At 50.1% G+C, this 17,461-nt stretch overlaps 1 protein-coding gene across 6 annotated transcripts in view; it reads left to right on the forward strand.

Annotated features, from left to right (window-relative positions):
- MAP2K7 (mitogen-activated protein kinase kinase 7) overlaps positions 1–6,477 on the forward strand; it is a 52,187-nt gene extending 45,710 nt beyond the window's left edge. For 4 of the 6 annotated variants that reach the window (XM_050925902.1, XM_050925904.1, XM_050925903.1 and 1 more), the window contains 3 exons: positions 2,110–2,155; positions 4,891–5,024; positions 5,286–6,477. In XM_050925902.1, the coding sequence (XP_050781859.1) occupies positions 2,110–2,155; positions 4,891–5,024; positions 5,286–5,403 (298 nt within the window). In that variant the 3' untranslated portion in view covers positions 5,404–6,477. The other 2 variants (XM_050925906.1, XM_050925907.1) reach the window with 2 other exon arrangements.
- The last annotated feature ends 10,984 nt before the right edge of the window (positions 6,478–17,461 follow it).

Consider the following 17,461-nt stretch of genomic DNA (forward strand, 5'->3'; position numbering starts at 1 on the left):
AACTGCCTGTCAGTTTTACAAAGTCAGTGTTAATTGCAGAAGCTATTAACATCCAGAGACTAAGAGATTGTTCTAAAAGTAACAAGATAGCAGCTGTTCCTTTATGGCTTGGTACAACTTTGTTTTCCTGAACTCCAGAATAAGATTTGTGAACCCCCTACTCTTGCATGCTTATCTGGTTTGTTTCCTTTTAGATGTAACAAGTGGGATGAATAGACATATTGAAGTCTGCCATGTCCCACTGATTTTAGAATGGTTCTGTGGAAGGATGGGTCCGTGATACAATGCAGATGTGACAGGATACACGTTGGAGTATGAGTGTGATTGAATGAGGAATGAAATATTAAAGATTGAGGTGCCAGCCTTAAAATAAGATTGTTGGCTGAAGAATACAGTGGGTGAGATAGCCCGATACCCTGAGAGCATACTTGCCCCAAGAACAGAGGGGCCAAAGAACAAGATAATAACATTCCGGCATTGTTGTGCCATCTGTGTGATTGACTGTCACTTCAAACGTGAGAACAGTCATTGATTACCACTTCAAACGTGAGAACAGCATGACGAGGCAAATACAGGAGGATGGATCCCTATAAGAACAGACACTGCAGACCGCCTTCCAGGAGCATCAGATGTGAATCTGACAAGGCCCTGCTCCCTCCTCATGTCCAGGCCACCTGGCCAGTGGCTTGGCACAAGCAACTCTAATGCTGGTAACTGTGATAGCAACCTTGCAGAACCTGCATATGTCTGAATGAATGTGTGAATGAATGTGAAATTGAATGGAATCTTATAGCTATAACTGTCTGCTTACTATGTCATTCCCAAATCCAGAATTCTCCTCCGAGAGCAACAGGCCCCTCAGTGACTGCAGCACCCCCTCTTCATATGGGCGTTTTTTCATGGGGATTGAAATGGGCTCCTCCCTGCCACCAGCTGAGCTGGACAAGGGTCTGAATGGTTTAATGGCAGGACGCAGCTGAACAGTTTGACTCCACCTCAAGGCTTGGATTGGGAATATCTTGCTGTATTATTCCCTGATTGTTCTAAATTTACATACACACTGAAAATACGGCTTTACTTGGTGTTTGTATATGTGTTTTCTTTCTTTATGTAGGAATTAGATGCAGTGCTTCTGTCAGCTAATTTCTGTTATCTGTAAAAAAAAATCTAGTGTGCCTAGGTAGCCCCTGGAATCATGGTTAAAGTCGTTCCCCCCCCCCATCTGAAACGATGCCCCGGCCACTGGACGCTCTAGGCTTGCCCCTCCTTGCCTTACCGTTCAGGCCCTCTGTGCGATTACCTTCCAGGAGACTGGGCATGCTTAGCACTGGGGTCTGGGAGGGCCCAGCCTCCTCAGCACACATAAGGAGTCTGGGACTGGTACATCTGGTCAGACAGACTGGCTGTGTACACAAGGGCCAGACAGCTGGAGGGCTGGTTCAGTAGCAGATAAATCCCCATCTCTTCCCTTGGCAATGACTCTTCCTAGTCAGATGCTTTGTCCGAGATTAGAGCACTTGCCTAGGCCCTAGGACATCCAGGTTCAAATCCCTGCTCTGTCCCAGCCTCCCTTGAGTGAGGCTCTGGGCCTGCCCTGCATGCTGGGGTAAGAACACTTCCTTCCTCCGTGGGGAGTGTGAGGATAAATGTGTGGAAAGGATTGTGAGGTGCCCAGCTAAGCACTGGACCTGGGGTAGGTGATGTCTCTGTACATCCGCACTGAACCCCGGTCTGTCCTGTTTGCAGGACGCGGTTAGCTCCCTAATTCCCAGGTTCTTGGGCACTCAGCCTCGTAAGCTGCTCGGTCCCCCTCTCTGCCACCAGGCCTTTGTTTTCATGCCACTGAGCAGCAAAGCCTGCACTGCCTGGCTGGCCACAGGCGAGGTGCCTCCCACGGGAAATAGCAGAAACCTAAGTGCTTGGGACGGTTCTGTGCTGGTGGGAAAGGCCTGGGCGCTACGGAGCTCTCACAATCACTCCGGTGATAAGGGACAAAAGAAGTTTCTTGAGCTTGACTGACCCCTTGTGGCTGAGGTTATTGATGGTCCGAAGCCCAGAGGGTTGTGCGTGGAGATGGCCAAGACTCTGTATTGTTTTCTCTCTTTTTAGCCTTACTAAAGATCACAGGAAGAGACCAAAGTACAACAAGCTACTTGTGAGTATCTGACACAGAAATCCAACCTCCCGTCTCCTCGAACTGCGGGGAGAAACGCCTCAAAAAAGACCCCAGCTGCGATCCCCCTGCCCCATTTCATGCTGTACCAGGGTGAGCCTAGCAGCAGTGATACCACTTACTGCACACAGGGCTGGGGGAGGCCCTCGGGGTTGCAGGGAGATCTCAGCCAGGAGTCAGGCTGCAGTGAATCAGTCAGTCTGTTTAAACACTTGCACCACAGCAGCGCCTCTACATCAAGCTGAATAAGCAGCAAATAAGAAATTTAGTATTTTCCACTTTGAGTGAGTGGGGTCTAATGGTTAGAGTAGGGGGTTGGGAGTCAGGACTCCTGAGTTCTAATCCCAGCCCTGGTGAGGGAGTAGGGTCTAGTACAGGGGTGGGCAAGCTTTTTGGGCCAAGGGCCACATCTGGGTGGGGAGATTGTATGCAGGGCCGGGGCAGGGGGTTGGGATGCAGGAGGGAGTGCGGGGTGTGGAAGGGGGTGCGGTGTGCAGGAAGGGGCTCAGTGCAAGGGATTGGGGCAGAGGAGGGGTGTGGGGTGTAAGAGGGGGCTCAGGGCAGGGAGTTGGGGTGCAGGAGGGGTGTGAGGTGCAGGCAGGTGGCTCAGGGCAAGGGATTGGGGCAGAGGAGGTGTGCAGGGTGCAGCAGGGAGCTCAGGGCAGGAGGTTGGGGTTCAGGAGGGGTGCGGGGTGCAGGCAGGGGGCTTAGGGCAGGGAGTTGGGGGGTGGGGGTACAGGAGAGGTTCGGGCTCCGGCCCGTCGCCGCTTACCTCAAGGGGCTCTGGGGTGGCAGTGGCGCACACTGGGGCCAGGGCAGGCTCCCTGCACGCCGGCCCCGGCCCCGCACCCGCACCGCTCCAGGAAGCGCGGCCCCTGAGGGAGGCGGGGCGGAGGGCTCTGCATGCGCTGTCCTTGCTGCACCTCCAAGTATCTTCCCTGAAGCTCCTATTGGCTAGGGTTCCCCATTCCCAGCCAATGGGAGCTGTGGGGGACGGTGCCTGGAGGCAAGGGCAACGCACGTGGAGCCCTCTGCCCCCCCCACCTGCAAGCCACTTCTGAAAGTGGTGCAGGTCTAGTAGTTAAGGACGGGGGATGGGAAGTCAGGATCCCTGGGTTCTATTCCTGATGTGGGGAGAGGAGTGCAGTTAGAGCTGGGGGGGCTGGGAATTGGGACTCCTGGCTTCTGTCCCCAGCTCTGGGAAGGAAGTGGGGTCTAGTGGTTAGAACAGGGGGCTGAGAGTCCTGAGTTCTGTTCCCACTTCTCCCACTGAGTTTTTGTAATGTCCTTGGGCCAAGCGTGTTCTCTTTGCCTTAGTGTTACTCATATTTTAGTTCTTTCTTTAACATGAGCCCCCCTCCTCTCTCCACTGGGCAGTCCGGCTTTCCCTCCCCTCCCCCCGAACTCACCTACCCCCACATACTCACTCAGAGCTGCTGCTCGCTACGGTGTTGCAAAGCTCATTGCAGAGAGGAGCACTGGCAAATGGCATATTCTGCGTGTCCTCCAGCGGTGTGCGTGGCTGCGTGTCCCTGATTACATGTCTCTAAGGGCGGGTGGGGGGGAATGTGTGTTTGTCTCCTTGATTCCATCTCCTGTAAGGAGGACTTGTGTGTTTTTGACTCTCTCTCTCCCAGGCGGTGTGTGTCTCTGTGAGTCCATCTCTCCCATGGCGTGTGTGTGTGCGTGTGTGTCTCCATGAGTCCATTCCCCCATGTGGGGTGTGTGTGTCCCTCACTCTTTCCTCCCCCCATGGCGTGTGTGTGCGCGTGTCTCCGTGAGTCCATTCTCCCATGAGGGTGGGGGTGTCCCTCACTCCTTCCTCCCCCTATGGCGTGTGTGTGTGTGTGTCCCTCACTCCTTCCTCCCCCATGGGGGGCGTGTGTGTGTCCCTCACTCCTTCCTCCCCCTATGGCGTGTGTGTGTGTGTCCCTCACTCCTTCCTCCCCCATGGGGGGCGTGTGTGTCCCCCTCACTCCTTCCTCCCCCATGGGGGGCGTGTGTGTCCCCCTCACTCCTTCCTCCCCCATGGGGGGCGTGTGTGTCCCCCTCACTCCTTCCTCCCCCTATGGCGTGTGGGTGTGTGTCCCTCACTCCTTCCTCCCCCATGGGGGGCGTGTGTGTGTCCCTCACTCCTTCCCCTATGGCATGTGGGTGTGTGTCCCTCACTCCTTCCTCCCCCTATGGCGTGTGTGTGTGTGTCCCTCACTCCTTCCTCCCCCCATGGTGTGTGTGTGTGTGTGTGTGTGTGTGTGTCTCCTTGAGTCCATTCCCCCATGGGGGGCGTGTGTGTGTCCCTCACTCCTTCCTCCCCCTATGGCGTGTGGGTGTGTGTCCCTCACTCCTTCCTCCCCCCATGGGGGGCATGTGTGTGTCCCTCACTCCTTCCTCCCCCTATGGCGTGTGGGTGTGTGTCCCTCACTCCTTCCTCCCCCCATGGGGTGTGTGTGTGTGTGTGTGTGTCTCTCCGTGAGTCCATTCCCCATGGGGTGTGTGTGTGTGTCCCTCACTCCTTCCTTCCCCATGGTGTGTGTGTGTGTGTGTGTCTCCTTGAGTCCATTCCCCCAGGGGGGGTGAGTGTGTGTCCCCACACTCCTAGCGGGCTGTGTCCCTCCTCCAGCCCTATCCTCCCAAGATGCTATGTTCCCCCCTATCTCTCCACCATCCCCCATTCCTATGGGTGTTTATGCTCAGGGTCCCTCTGGCTTCCCTTCCAGGAACACAACTTCATCAAGCGTTACGAGACACTGGAAGTGGACGTGGCGTCTTGGTTCAAAGACGTCATGGCCAAGACAGAGTCGCCCCGCACGAGCAGCATCCTCAGCCAGCACCACCTGCCTTTCTTCACCAGGTAGCCACACGGCCAAAATGACGAGCCAGGGAGGGGGCCATGCCAGCGAGAGCTTACGGCCGGTCACCGCCACAGGGTGGGGATGGGGAGGAGACCCATGGCAGCCACCCCCCACAACACCTTTGCAAAACAACTCTTCTGAGGCTTGGTTGAACCGTTCATTTCACCTGCCCTCCTCGCTCTCTCCTCCAGTGTCGTCAGGGGAAGTGGGAGGTTGGTTGTTTTCTCTGGAGTGTGGGTTTATTGCTTCCCTTCCGCTAGAGTCGTTGTGTCTCGGGCACCAGCGAGCCGAAGAAGACAAGTCCCTCTCTATCTCTGTCCCATGTCCCCGGGATGGGAAGACTCTTTCCAACTTGGCTCTGCATCTCCAGCTGGGTGAGAGAAGGCCCTTTCCAGCCTGGCCCTGCATCTCCAGCTGCTTGAGAGCCTGCAGCCCAGCCAGATGAGAGGCCTGTTCCAGTCCTGGCCCTGCATCTCCAGCTGGATGAGAGATGCTCCCTTCCAGATGGGTCCTATGTCTCGAGCCAGACAAGAGGCCTGTTCCAGTCCCGGCCCTGCATCCCTGGCTGGACGAGAGAAGCCTATTTCCAGCCCTTGCTTGCGTCTCCAGCTGGAGAAGAGAGGACTCTTCCCAACCCTGTCCCGCAGCCTCCTTCAGACAAGCAGGCTCTGCTGGGAACCTCATACTTCCCTTGGCCCTGAGAGGCGGCGCGTCAACCGTTTATGCCTCTCTCTTCACCCCTCCTGCCTCCCGAGAAACTTGGGGAATGGGGAAGGGAGGCTGGGACCCTCGCTCATGCACTGTGAACAAAGACACACATTTTTTTTTACTACTTATTTATTAAGTTTGGACTCTGCGGGGCTGCGGGCTCCCTGCCATGCCTGTCCGCCAGCCATCTGCGTTGTTGTTTTATGTCTCTTACTTTTCTCTCGTGTTTTGGGATTGTATCAGGGGAGGGGGGTAATGGGGGAGGGGGCACCCGGGGTGTGCGGCTTCAGACTTCACCTTGGAGCTCAGCCCTTGCTCTCTTTTCAGTTACTTTTATTTTTCCTTGGGGGTGGGGCAGGGGATTATTCTTGCCGGAAGCAGCTCAGCTGAAGTGATTTATGCTGATGATTTTTTTTTTTAATTCTGTTTTTGATCTCAGGGTTTTTCCTGTTTCCTTTATTTTATTTTTTTCCCCTTGGAGTGCGAACAAAAGTTTTTTGTTTTTCTCCTGTCCGCGGCTTTGTATTTACCAAAGTGATCGCTGGGCTGCTGAGCATTGGGAGAATATGGCTGCATATTATTTTTCTTTTGCTATTTAAAAGGAGGGCGTGAAAGTGAAAAAAGAGAAGTTAATTCTAGGGGGCAGAAACAAGTGTTTGCAGCCTGCAATCTCCTCCAACCGCGGCAGCTGCGGAGTTGTAAAAATCAAAGACACTAATGAAACTTGAAGTAGTTCTTTTCCCACCTCCTCCTTCCTTTCAGTCTTGTCAGAGCCCTGGGTTTATTCAGGCTTGTCTTCTGCTGGTGTGAAGGGCGTAGCGGCCACCAGTGACATGGTATTGGTTCAGCACAGCTGCTGTAAGCTCCTGTCCGGCTTTGCCGGAGCTAGGCAGGTATACGCCAGCAGATGTGAATCAGTGCAGCCATGACATCAGCGGAGCTACACTGCTTGACATCGGCTGGAGGAGGTCAGCCTGGCTCCACCAGTCTCCTTGGTTTACGTTTGCTGAGGATTTGGCTGATAATTGATAGCATGTCACCTCTTTGGAAGCCTGGGGGTGTCTTGGGGGAGGGGAGGTCTGGTCAGAGCTTTTTGGGGGGGTTGTTGATTGTTTGATTTTTCACATTCATTCTGATTCACAGCAGCTTTGGGAAGCAGGAGGTGGGGAACGTAATCCTGAAAGCCTGTGAGATGAGGTCCAGTCTCCAACTTCCCTTGACTCAGCCTCCAAACGAGACCGTGCGGGTCACAGGGGCTGCGGTTGACATTCAGCCCATTTTTAGCAGAGATCTCGGTTTTTTGCCTCCAGAAGGACTTGTTTGCTTCCTCTCCCAGCCAGAGGGGAACGTGGCATGGGCTCCTCTCCAGCGGGTTTGGGTTAGGCTCACGATTTCATAGCTCCGGGCAGGATTGGACTCTGCACTGCCCTTGCTGCTGGCTGGGGCAGCTGTATGTCGTTCTGACCATGCCCCAGGTGCTCAGACCCTACCATGATGGGCAAGTTGCTTTACAAATCCCAACCAAAAAATAGTGACACGGAGAAGGTTAGGTGCCGAGCAGATTTGGGCTGCAAGGTTCGTTGAGATCCTGAGTCCAGCAGCAGCCAAGAACCATATTGCACTGTTGGCTCCATTCCTCCAGTCCAGCAATAGACAGAAACCTCTTAGCAAGGGGGCCCACAGGCTGCAGGGTGGCAGCATCCATCTTGCCAGGCCAGGTGTTTTCTGTCCAGCACACTGAAACCACTCAGTGCCCATAGTTCTCAGAAAGGGAGGTGGAGCCTGGGTAGGTGGAAACATGGACACAGCTGCCTGACAGTGCCTTGCACAATGCTCTGCTCTGCCCTGGATGGGGCAGACCTGGGATAGCAGTTAAGCATCTGGGTAAAGGAAAGTGTATATATTGGGTGGGTATAGGATTGCTGATCTGGCTCTGCTGGTCTAGGGCAGGAGGTTGGACACAGAGACCAGCAAAGTGCCTGCTTTATCTCGAGCATCAGCAACGGAGCATTCTGTTGTCCCCGCAAGGTCAGCAGGATAGGGAGGTAGGACGGATCTTCAAACCCAAATGCAAGTTCTGGCACAATATACCCCAGAGCCCCTCTTTCCCCACAAACAGGAGCTGGATGGGAGAGACAACCCCCCACTAACGTGGCAGCAAGGAAACCCATCAGACTGTTGAGATGGGAGGAAGAGGAGCCTCTCTGCCTTATGGAGCGGGGTCATGTCTCCTTTTCAGGTCTCCAGGGAGAGTTTACAGCTGTTTGAATCATCAGTGGTGGATGGCTGTTAATAAAACAGAGGAGGAGCAGAGAGCAGCTGGCACAGGGAATGAGGGGAGCCCTCAACTTCCGGCGCACAAAGCAAAATCAGAAAGGCTGTCAAGCTGTAAATGCAGTGCAGGATACCATGTGTGGCAATTTCTGGGTGGCTTTCTAGATGCTCTGAAGATTAGTCCTGGCCCAAGCCCTCCTTTGCCACCACCTCCCATCTCTTCACAAAGAGCTTGGCAAAGACTTCCCGCGGAACCCATCAGCCACAGCCATTCCACCGCTCTGAGGAGCTGGAGCCTCTGGTATGGCATTGCAGAAAAGCATGGCACTGCCAAGCCAGCTCTATTCCATCCTTGCAAAGAAAATAGCCTTTGTGAGGCATTAAGGAGTTGTTGGTGTTGAATCTGGTCCTGCCAGTCTATTTTCCCTCGCCTCTCTCCTGCTAAGGGTCACCATTGCCACCAATCATTGCAGTGGACCTTTGCAAGAGCATCCAGCAGCTTGATCAGTACAGTTTAACTCATCCTCACAATGCGGCTGGCATGGAATTTCCTAGCTGCAGATGGAAATTATGGGACCAGCTGTATCCTCAGGAATCTAAGTCCTAAGAGCTATAAATTTTAGTTTGTTCTGTTTCTAAATGTGGAAGAGGCCCTCAGTTTAAACCATGAGAATTTTGTTCCAGTGTGGATGCAGAATAGACTCAGCAGGGTCCCAACTCTACTGCCCTGTGCTAGGCCCAGGGGGAAAGGAGAGAGGCCTCTGGTGGCACTTTCAGAAGCTGCTGCAGATTGGTGTAGTGGTGCGTTACAAGACGTAAAGGGAACTAGTTCTCTAGCCTCAAGGACTTGCAGTCTAAGGAAGACAAGACAGATGGGGATGAGACATGGACTGACAGTGAAAGAGGGGCATGGAGAGAGCATTGTCGAGGGAAAAGGAGAGAGAGAATTTCTGGCACAGAAGGTCAGAGAGGTTTGTTGCTGTAAATAGGAAGGTGCGGGGAAGCTGTTGGTGAGCTTGGAAGCAAAGTTTGTTGGGGATGGCGGTGAGTTTTAGGGGTGCTTTGGTTTGGAGGTGGAACAGGTAGCGCTGGATCTGCAGTCTCAGCTTAGTGAGGAAATTTCAAAAGTTGAAGCGCAAACTTGGTCAGAGAGGATTGCGCAACAGGGAGATTAAACCCGGGCAGGGAGCATAGTCTTGTAGGGGAACCCAGCAGGTCCCCAGTAGGAAGCTATGGAATGTAAAGCCATGTTTTACCCTCCACGGGTTGGGAGGCACTTGTGCCTTGCTCTAACTCTTGGCTCAGTGTCAGTCAGTGACAATCAAACCACTTATTTACCTCGGCAGTTGATGTTTCAAGTCGTGGGTTTGAGTGAGAGAAGAGAGCGTTAAGTAGGAAACTCAATATAGCAATTTGGCCAGTGGCCGTCACTCCCTGGCATTAGCATGTTGCAGGGACTCCCAGGAAGGTTATTGTACACACTGGCTGTGCCTGCCCCTGGAGCTACCTTTCCATATGATGCACATAACATCTTCCATGCCATTTGCCACATGCACCCAAGAGACATAGGGTATGGCTACACTTGCAGCCCTACAGCGTTGCTGGGGGAGCGCTCCCGTGACAGCGCTTTGAAGTGTGAGTGTGGTCGCAGCGCCAGCGCTGGGAGAGAGCTCTCCCAGCACTGCAGGTACTCCACCTCCCTGTGGGGATTAGCTTGCAGTGCTGGGAGCCATGCTCCCAGCACTGGGGCAGTGTTTACACTGGTGCTTTGCAGTGCTGTAACTTGCTGCGTTCAGGGGGGTGTTTTTTCACACCCCTGAGCAAGAAAGTTGCAGCACTGTAAAGCGCCAGTGTAGCCAAGGCCACTCTGCAAAGGGGATGCATTTGTTATTGATGTCAGGAGAAAGCTGTTGAGGGTGCTGCCGATGGGAGAGCATGAAAAGGAGAGAAGAGGATTGTCATGGACCAGACAGGACATGTTGACTGGAGCTCCATCTGTGGTGGAACTGGAGTGGCCTGGATGGGCCTTTGTAGCAGAAGAGGTGGAGTTTTACAATGCAAATATCCTCCGGAGAATCCAGCAGGTTATCCACACACGGTGACCATTGAAGGGAAGGTGTAAAAAGCTCAGTCTCAGTAACTTAACGAAAAGAAGGTTAAAAGATGACTTACCATGGTCTATAAGTACCATCTCATGGAGCAGATTTCTCAGAACAGAGGGCTCTTTAATGTAGCAGGCAAAGGCAGAATGAGAGAGAATGGCTGGGAGCTGAAGAATTCCAAGTGGAAATCAAGGCCCAACTTCTTAACAGGGATGGGGATTAACCAGTAGAACAGCTTGCCAAGGGCTGAGATAAATGCTCCATCACTTGGAGTCTCTAATTGCAGACTGGATGTCCCTCTAAAAGAACACTCAAGCCCAACCACAAGTTAGTGGACTGGATGCAGGAATCCCTGAGTGAGGCTCTGCCGGATGGTCTGATGATCCCATCTTGCCCGATAGTCTATGAATAGCCAAAAGGGAAGTAGATTGCAAATGGGCGAGGATCGGGAGGCTCAGCACACAGCCTTCCACTGGTTCAGTGGGGATTTGCTGCAGCTTTGCAAGGCATGTTGGGTTGGGTGGAGAGCAGAGGTGAGAATCAGAGGTTCGGGTTAGAACGCCGAGTGAAATGCAACCTGTACAGAGCAGAGCAGCGGGGATGGAATGTCTCTTTGGATGGTAGGATAAAGTGGAGATGGTGAGCAGAAGTAGAGAAGGGATTAGCAGAGAAGTGGAGAAGTAATTGCAGTTGACTCTTGGGGAAATGGTTTAAAATGCATTAGCAGGAAGCTGCCACAGAATACTGTTAGTGGCAGGAATCTGGCTGTTCTTTGGCACATTCAATTAGCGATACCCTCTAGCGTGGCCGATCGTCTCCAGATCCAGCATTTAGGAATTCTGTGCCTGTGTATCCAGTGAAGCATCTAGGCTGATGCTATGGCAGAGAGCTTTTTGGTGGTATCTGAGCAGTACCATCAACAGCAGAGCAGCAAACACTGTCGGTGCTGCAAAATCATCCCCCAGGGAACCTCAAAAGGCTGTAAACCTCTCACCAGGCAAGTTTCGAATTTGACAACCACCCAGAGAAGAGCCACCTGATCGGAGGAGGCAGAGGTGTTCAGGCTGGTTTCTTGTTGCTCTTCAAACCCCTCTTGCTCTGTTTGATGAACAGCCACAGCAGTGAGTGGGCTCCACGCGACCGATGCTGATGGTCAATATTCATTTACCAGGCAGCCCAAGAAGTATTCAGCAGAATGACATTAGGCGTGCAAGGATTTGATTGTATGTGAATTTCAGCCGACAGAGAGCCAGAGTCCACCACCTTCAACCCCTAATGTTCAAAAAACATGGATCAGGCCCTTCAAAATCATGAGATTAGTTTAAAAATCAGATGATCATTTTGCTTTTTTTTTCATTTACGTTCTGGCTTTTGAGCCTTTTGGGGGGGGGGTGTCTCACTTTCAAGCTTTTCTAGGGCTAAAAATGCCTCAAAAAGTGGAGATTCTCATGTAATCACAGGACTCCAGGAGCTGGGGGCTTTAAGATATCAAATATTGCAATAAAAATATGAGACTCAATAACACTGACCTGATTCTCAGCTGCTGTAAATCAGCATCACTCTATTGACTTCACTGGAGCGATGCTGATTTACACCAGTGAGGGATCTGGCCCGATTGACTCTAATGGAATGATGGCCATTTACCCCAGCTGGAGATTTTCCTCATTGACTGCAGTGGAGCGACACCAGTTTACACCCGCCAGGATCTGGCAGAATCTGTCTTTGATTTTTAACTACTAAGAGTCAGATTTTTTTCATGTGCTCAGCTCCTCAAAACCAGGGCTAAGTCTTCATCAGAACACCTGTGTAGGCACTTACCTGACATGACCACTTGTTCCATGGATGCTGTTGGGTGCTGAGACCTTTTGAAAATCCAGATGTTTCATTTCAGTGCTGACATGAGAGCTAAGCTCTTTAAGGCAGGTCTTTTGAAAGGAGCCCCTTGGCTCTCAGGTTCGGGGCCCTATTTTGCTAGATGCTGCACAGACGCATAGTGAGAAATGGTCCCTGCCCCGAAGACCTTACAGTCTAAATAGCCAAAAGGTGGGTGGGGTAACTGAGGGCCAAGGACATCAAGCAGGTGAGTGAGAGAGCCAGGAGTAGAACCCAGACCTCCTGAACCCCATTCCAGTGCCCCAATTAGAATCTGATCCTTCCAGCTCTACCCTTGGGGCTGACCTTGCCTCACTGATGTCTGTAATTTCAATGGGGCTGTTCATATGGGCCTCTCTGCCGCAGAGCAGTTCAATGCATGCTTGGATCTGGCTGGTTTTGGGCGCTGTGGGGCTCTGCTGAACTGGTGTCTTGAGTGAGGGTTGCTAGATCAAAGCAGGTTTTGGCTAAGTGCTGAGACTGGATTGGATCCAGGATTTTTGACAGGGCATCACAGTTTTGTACTGGCAGGGGTTTGCGAAAGTACTGGCTTCCAATGAGGGGTTGTAACCTCAGAGTTTGCAAAATTGTTTCCAGTTGTCTTAGAATCTCTGACCGGTAGGGGGTGCAGTCTCACCCCCTTTCACTTCAGCTGAGATCAGGCCCTGCCTCTTAAGGGGAAACAGCCTCACTTTTCACTCAATGTTTCTGACATTCCCACAGAGAGAGAACCTAGATTGAACACAGACCCCATGGGTAGGGATGGGGTGGACGACAAAGACTTTTTCAATAGTTTAAACGTTGGGATGTTTTTTCAAGGAGAAGAATAATTGCCAGGATGGTTGCGGGGGGAGGAGGGAGGGTAGAAAAATGCAGTTTTATTGCATTTTTTTAAATTATTTTTTTATGTTTTAAGTTAGAACAAATCTCTGTTAATATTATTTTAATCCGGGTGGTTAAGTGTTTTTTAATCGCAGACCTGACATCTGCTCTTTATTATTTTATTATATTTTTTCTGTGTGCGCGTGGGGGATGTGTGTGTGTGGGCAGGTGTGTGCATGCATTCAACTGGGGATTTTAAAGAAAACAAAAAACAAAAAAATTCATGCCAAAGGTAGGGCAGAGAATAGCTGGATAGACAATTATATTCTAGACATTAGCATTTCACTATATTATCTATATATGATATTATATTATTATTATTATTATTATAAATTCGCATGTTAAAAACTAATAGGCGTAACTTCTGTCTTATATGGAAAGAGACTTTAGCTTATGATTGCTTGTACATCGGTCACTCATCTGTCTTGATCCTTGGAGAGCTGACCTGAATCTAATAAGCTTTAGTAGTTTCACCAAGGTGGGGCTACTGGCTTTCTATCTTTTAGTAGCCACCAAAAAAAATGGAAAAGAAAAAACCTTGGGTGCAATTTTCAAAAGCACCTAAATAACCCAGGAGCCTAAGTGTTGTTTTCAAAAGTGATTTCGGCACTTAGAGGCCTCGTCGTCATTGAAGGTCAATGGGCTCTTAAGGCGCTTTTGAAAGTTGAACCCATTATCTTTTCAAAAGGTGTCATTTGGCCAAAGTTGAGCAGAGAGGTCTGGAAGCAGAGCGACTGGCAGTCCTAGATCACGCAGTCCTAGATCACGACAGCAAAAATCATTTCAGGGTACGGGGGGCACCACCAATCCGTGTCTTTAAGTTTCTTGCAGAGCTGGCTGATTCTTGCATCGAAATCCACCCTTTAACATTAACGTTACAGCTGTACCAGGATTCTCACTGGCCGGCTGTTTAGCTTTAAGTTTGCTCAAATATCCCTTTGGCCTTCCCTCCTCACTCTCAGTAATTGCAGGAAATCAAAACCTTACAGATTATTTATTGGCTGTCAGAAACTTTTAGCGCGTGTTTTATGTCTCCTTTAAATTTTTTTTTTTTAAAATTTTCCCCCTTTACTTTTTGTGGGGTAAATTGATATTTATTTCGCTCTCTCTAGAGAGCGAGAGAAATATCAATATACCCAGATATATATGCTCAGATATATATTTTGCTTAGAGCTGGTATGTGGTGTGAGGAATAGGTCAATGGAATTTTACTGGGGGGAACTGAGCATCCAAAAACTTGGGAGAGAGATTTCCTCTCTCATGTGATTTGGCAGCTCTACAGATAAAGTCAGATGGTTTCTTTTTGTTCTCTCACTGTGCAGTGACATTTTAAAGAAATGATTATCATAGCTGGGAGCCAAAAATCTTTGCCCCTTAAAAGATTTTCCTAGAGTGCCGTGAATGGATGTGGGGGCGCTTGAGTGGAACATGGGATCTGCTTCCTGCCTTGGAAACGCTCTGAGCGGCTCAGAAGAAGGAGGAGGGCAGATATTGGGGAGCCAGCCTTCCACTGAGCGGGATGGGTGCTGGGTTTGGCCTGCGGTGAATGAGGGCCGGGAAACAGTGGTAGCAGGTCTAGAGGACAGTAGGGATTAGCACGGAGTGGGAGGAGCAAGAGTGAGGAAGTAGGAGTAGCTGAGGGGGGGTTGGGCATGGCCAGGATGTGTGGGAGGGGCCAGAGGAGGAGCAAACAGTGCAATGGACGAGCAGCGTATCTAGACAGGGAAAATTACATCCCCAAGCTGGGATTGTAATGACTGCTGAGAGCCAGGATCCAGCATTTAGGCCATGGGAGGGAAGGCTGGGGGGGTTCTGATGGGTTTCCCCCTTCTTTACTTGAGGCAGGAAACACCGGCTCCCACTTCCATTCTCTGGCAAACCCAGCATATGTTCAGGGCTTTTTCGGTAGTGTATAAATAATGCTGTTTTTTTTACGCTGTGATTTAATTTTACACTGGTGTTGAAAAAAAGCCATTAAAATAGGGGTTGGGTGGGGTTTTTGGTTTTGTTTTGTTTCATTTTGTAGCATCTAAATGTGTTAGCAATGCCAAAGCATTTAAAGATTTTAATGGGGCGGGGCAAAGAAAGGGGCACCGTGGCATTTTCAGGGCATCGCCTGGTTTATTAAAACTGCCTTGGATTTTGTCCAGTGTAAATTTCTCCACCCTCTTTCCCTCCACCCCCTTGACAGGGTAGGAAGAGTTAAACTGCGCCACCTGTTGGCCAAGTAGAGGCATGTTCTCAGGTGTGAAGCTGATCTCTGCTCACAGTGCTGGCTTAAGGCCTCAGAATGACAAAAGTCACACTTGACCCCTATGTGAGCTGGGAGTCAGGACTCCCGGGTTCTGTCCCCAGCTCTGGGAGGAGAGTAGTGTCTAGTGTTTAGAGCAAGGGAGCACTAGGAGTCGAGACTTCTGGGTTCTGTTTTGAGCTTTGGGAGGAGAATGGGTCTAATGGTTAGAGCAGGGGGTGTTGGGAGTCATGACTCTTGGCTTCTATCCGCAGGTCTAGGGTCTAGTGATTGCAGTAGGGAGGACTAGGCATCAGGACTCCTGGGTTCTGTTCCCAGCTCTGGGAGGAAAATACCATAGAGCAGGACGACTGGGAGTCAGGACTCCTGGGTGCCTAGGCCTTGTGACGAGATCAGTTTCATTTTGTGTGTGTGTGTGGTTGTTATGATGGTTTGCGATTTATGCGATGCTGAATTCTTTCCTAAATCCCAGGATCTTGAAGGAGGCAAACTCTCAGCCTGCAACATTCATTCTCCTTTTTGCAAATGTTAAGTGTGCTTCGTGACTTTCAAAAGGGTGAATCTGCATCCAAGGGGTGGTGGAAGGGTGGAATCTCCTGCACAGATATTGTTAAAAAAGCATCTTTTGCTAAACTTTCCTGTGGAAGGCTGCATTTTTTCTAGCAAACAAGGTGTCTTAACGCATGTTGAATAAGATCCCAGCAGCTTATAGTTTTCGCATGTGTTGGCAGATTGAGGGGGTTGCCTCAACCTCCTTGTTTGTGTGAAAACTACACAGTGCTTTGCTTTCCCTAGGATCTTACATACCATGGAGTAAGAACACACCTAGTTTCTTAGTGAAGACACCGGCCACTGTCAGAAGACAGGGTACTGGGCTAGATGGACCATTGATCTGACCCAGTATGGCCGTTCTTAGGTAATTAACTGATGGAGCTCATTGGGATAATAGACCTGTGGAGCACCAGTCCCCAGCTTGGAAGGAGCGCGCTCTCCCTTCCGAATCCAGGAATCATGTCAACATTTTCACGAATTGTGTCTGTTATTCCTGAGCATGAGTGTCTTACCTGGCTCTCCCAAGGTGTCTGCTGTAACTTTCCTGGTTCTTAGTCCCCTTTTCTCCCTCAGTTGTAGTCCAGATGACATGTCAAGGTGCTTGTCCTTCTGCTACCAACCAAGCTGGTCTGGTTAATCTCAATGGGTTTCTTGGATTTAAAATAAAAAAAAAAGAAAGAGAACAAAAAACCCACACAATATTTTAAAAGGAAATTGTTGCTTATTTTAATAGTTTTTTTTTTACTCTGTTGTTTGTAGAAACCCTCTTAGAAGCTTGAAAATAAAAAAATTCTTTCCCTAAATGGTTGTCTCTTTCCACTGAGCAAATGTCTCCAGTATGAAACCTTCTGTTTCTACAACCTCTTTCTTCCCAAAGTGATTGAATCCATAGGGATCTCCTTGCCTGGCAGTGAAATGCAGCCACGTCTGGGTGAGATGCCCCCTGCTATTTTAATGGCACACAGCGATGCTCCACAATGAGCAGCCCTGAAATGCAGCCCCCTCTCATCTGAGATACAGCAGCTGTTTAATGGCACACAGGAATCACTCATGCAGCGCTGAAATGCAGCCACCTTGGCATGGGATGCTGCAGCTGTTTAACAGTTGCATAGCAACCATACGCAAGTCAAAAGGTGAAAAAATCATGGCTTGATTTGAAAATGGAAGGGGGTGGGGATTAGGGTGACAGAAGGTAATTTACTCATGTTGGAATTAACCCAGACATTGGGATTAACTAATCTTGAGTAGGATAGCGCCAGGAGCTCCTTACTGACCCTAAGCAAGGACTTTGGTTTTATGTTTCATTGGAAAGACTAAAGCCTATTTACCAGGGAATTGATAATGTTCTTCCTCTCGGTTTAAAAATAAAACTATCTCTGGAGAGGTGAGTGGAATTAAAGGTCAGAGCTGATAAAGTGCTAAAACGGAAAACCATTGTTATACAACGTCTGGGGCAGCTACACAGATTTTTGCTACATTTCCAGACATTGTTCCCTTGCCGAGGACCCATGCTGTCTGTTAAAATGACAGCTGTGTTCATGGAACAAAAGAATGTTGTTACCTGTGAGGATGGGGCTTCCAACTGATTTGTTTAAAAAATAACTACATGCTAATTAACACAGAAATTGGTGCAAAAATAATCATTTACAGTGTACCTTTCCAGTAACGTTTTTGTATGATTGGTTGGGGGTTTTGGTTTGTGCGGGTGTCTGTGATCAAAGGGATTTAAGTATACAATTTTTACCCTTCTCATGCCTCTTCCTAAAGGGATGGAGGAACCAGTTGATAGGGCATG

Source organism: Gopherus flavomarginatus, chromosome 16 (genome assembly GCF_025201925.1).
Source record: "Gopherus flavomarginatus isolate rGopFla2 chromosome 16, rGopFla2.mat.asm, whole genome shotgun sequence".
Taxonomy (NCBI): domain Eukaryota; kingdom Metazoa; phylum Chordata; order Testudines; family Testudinidae; genus Gopherus; species Gopherus flavomarginatus.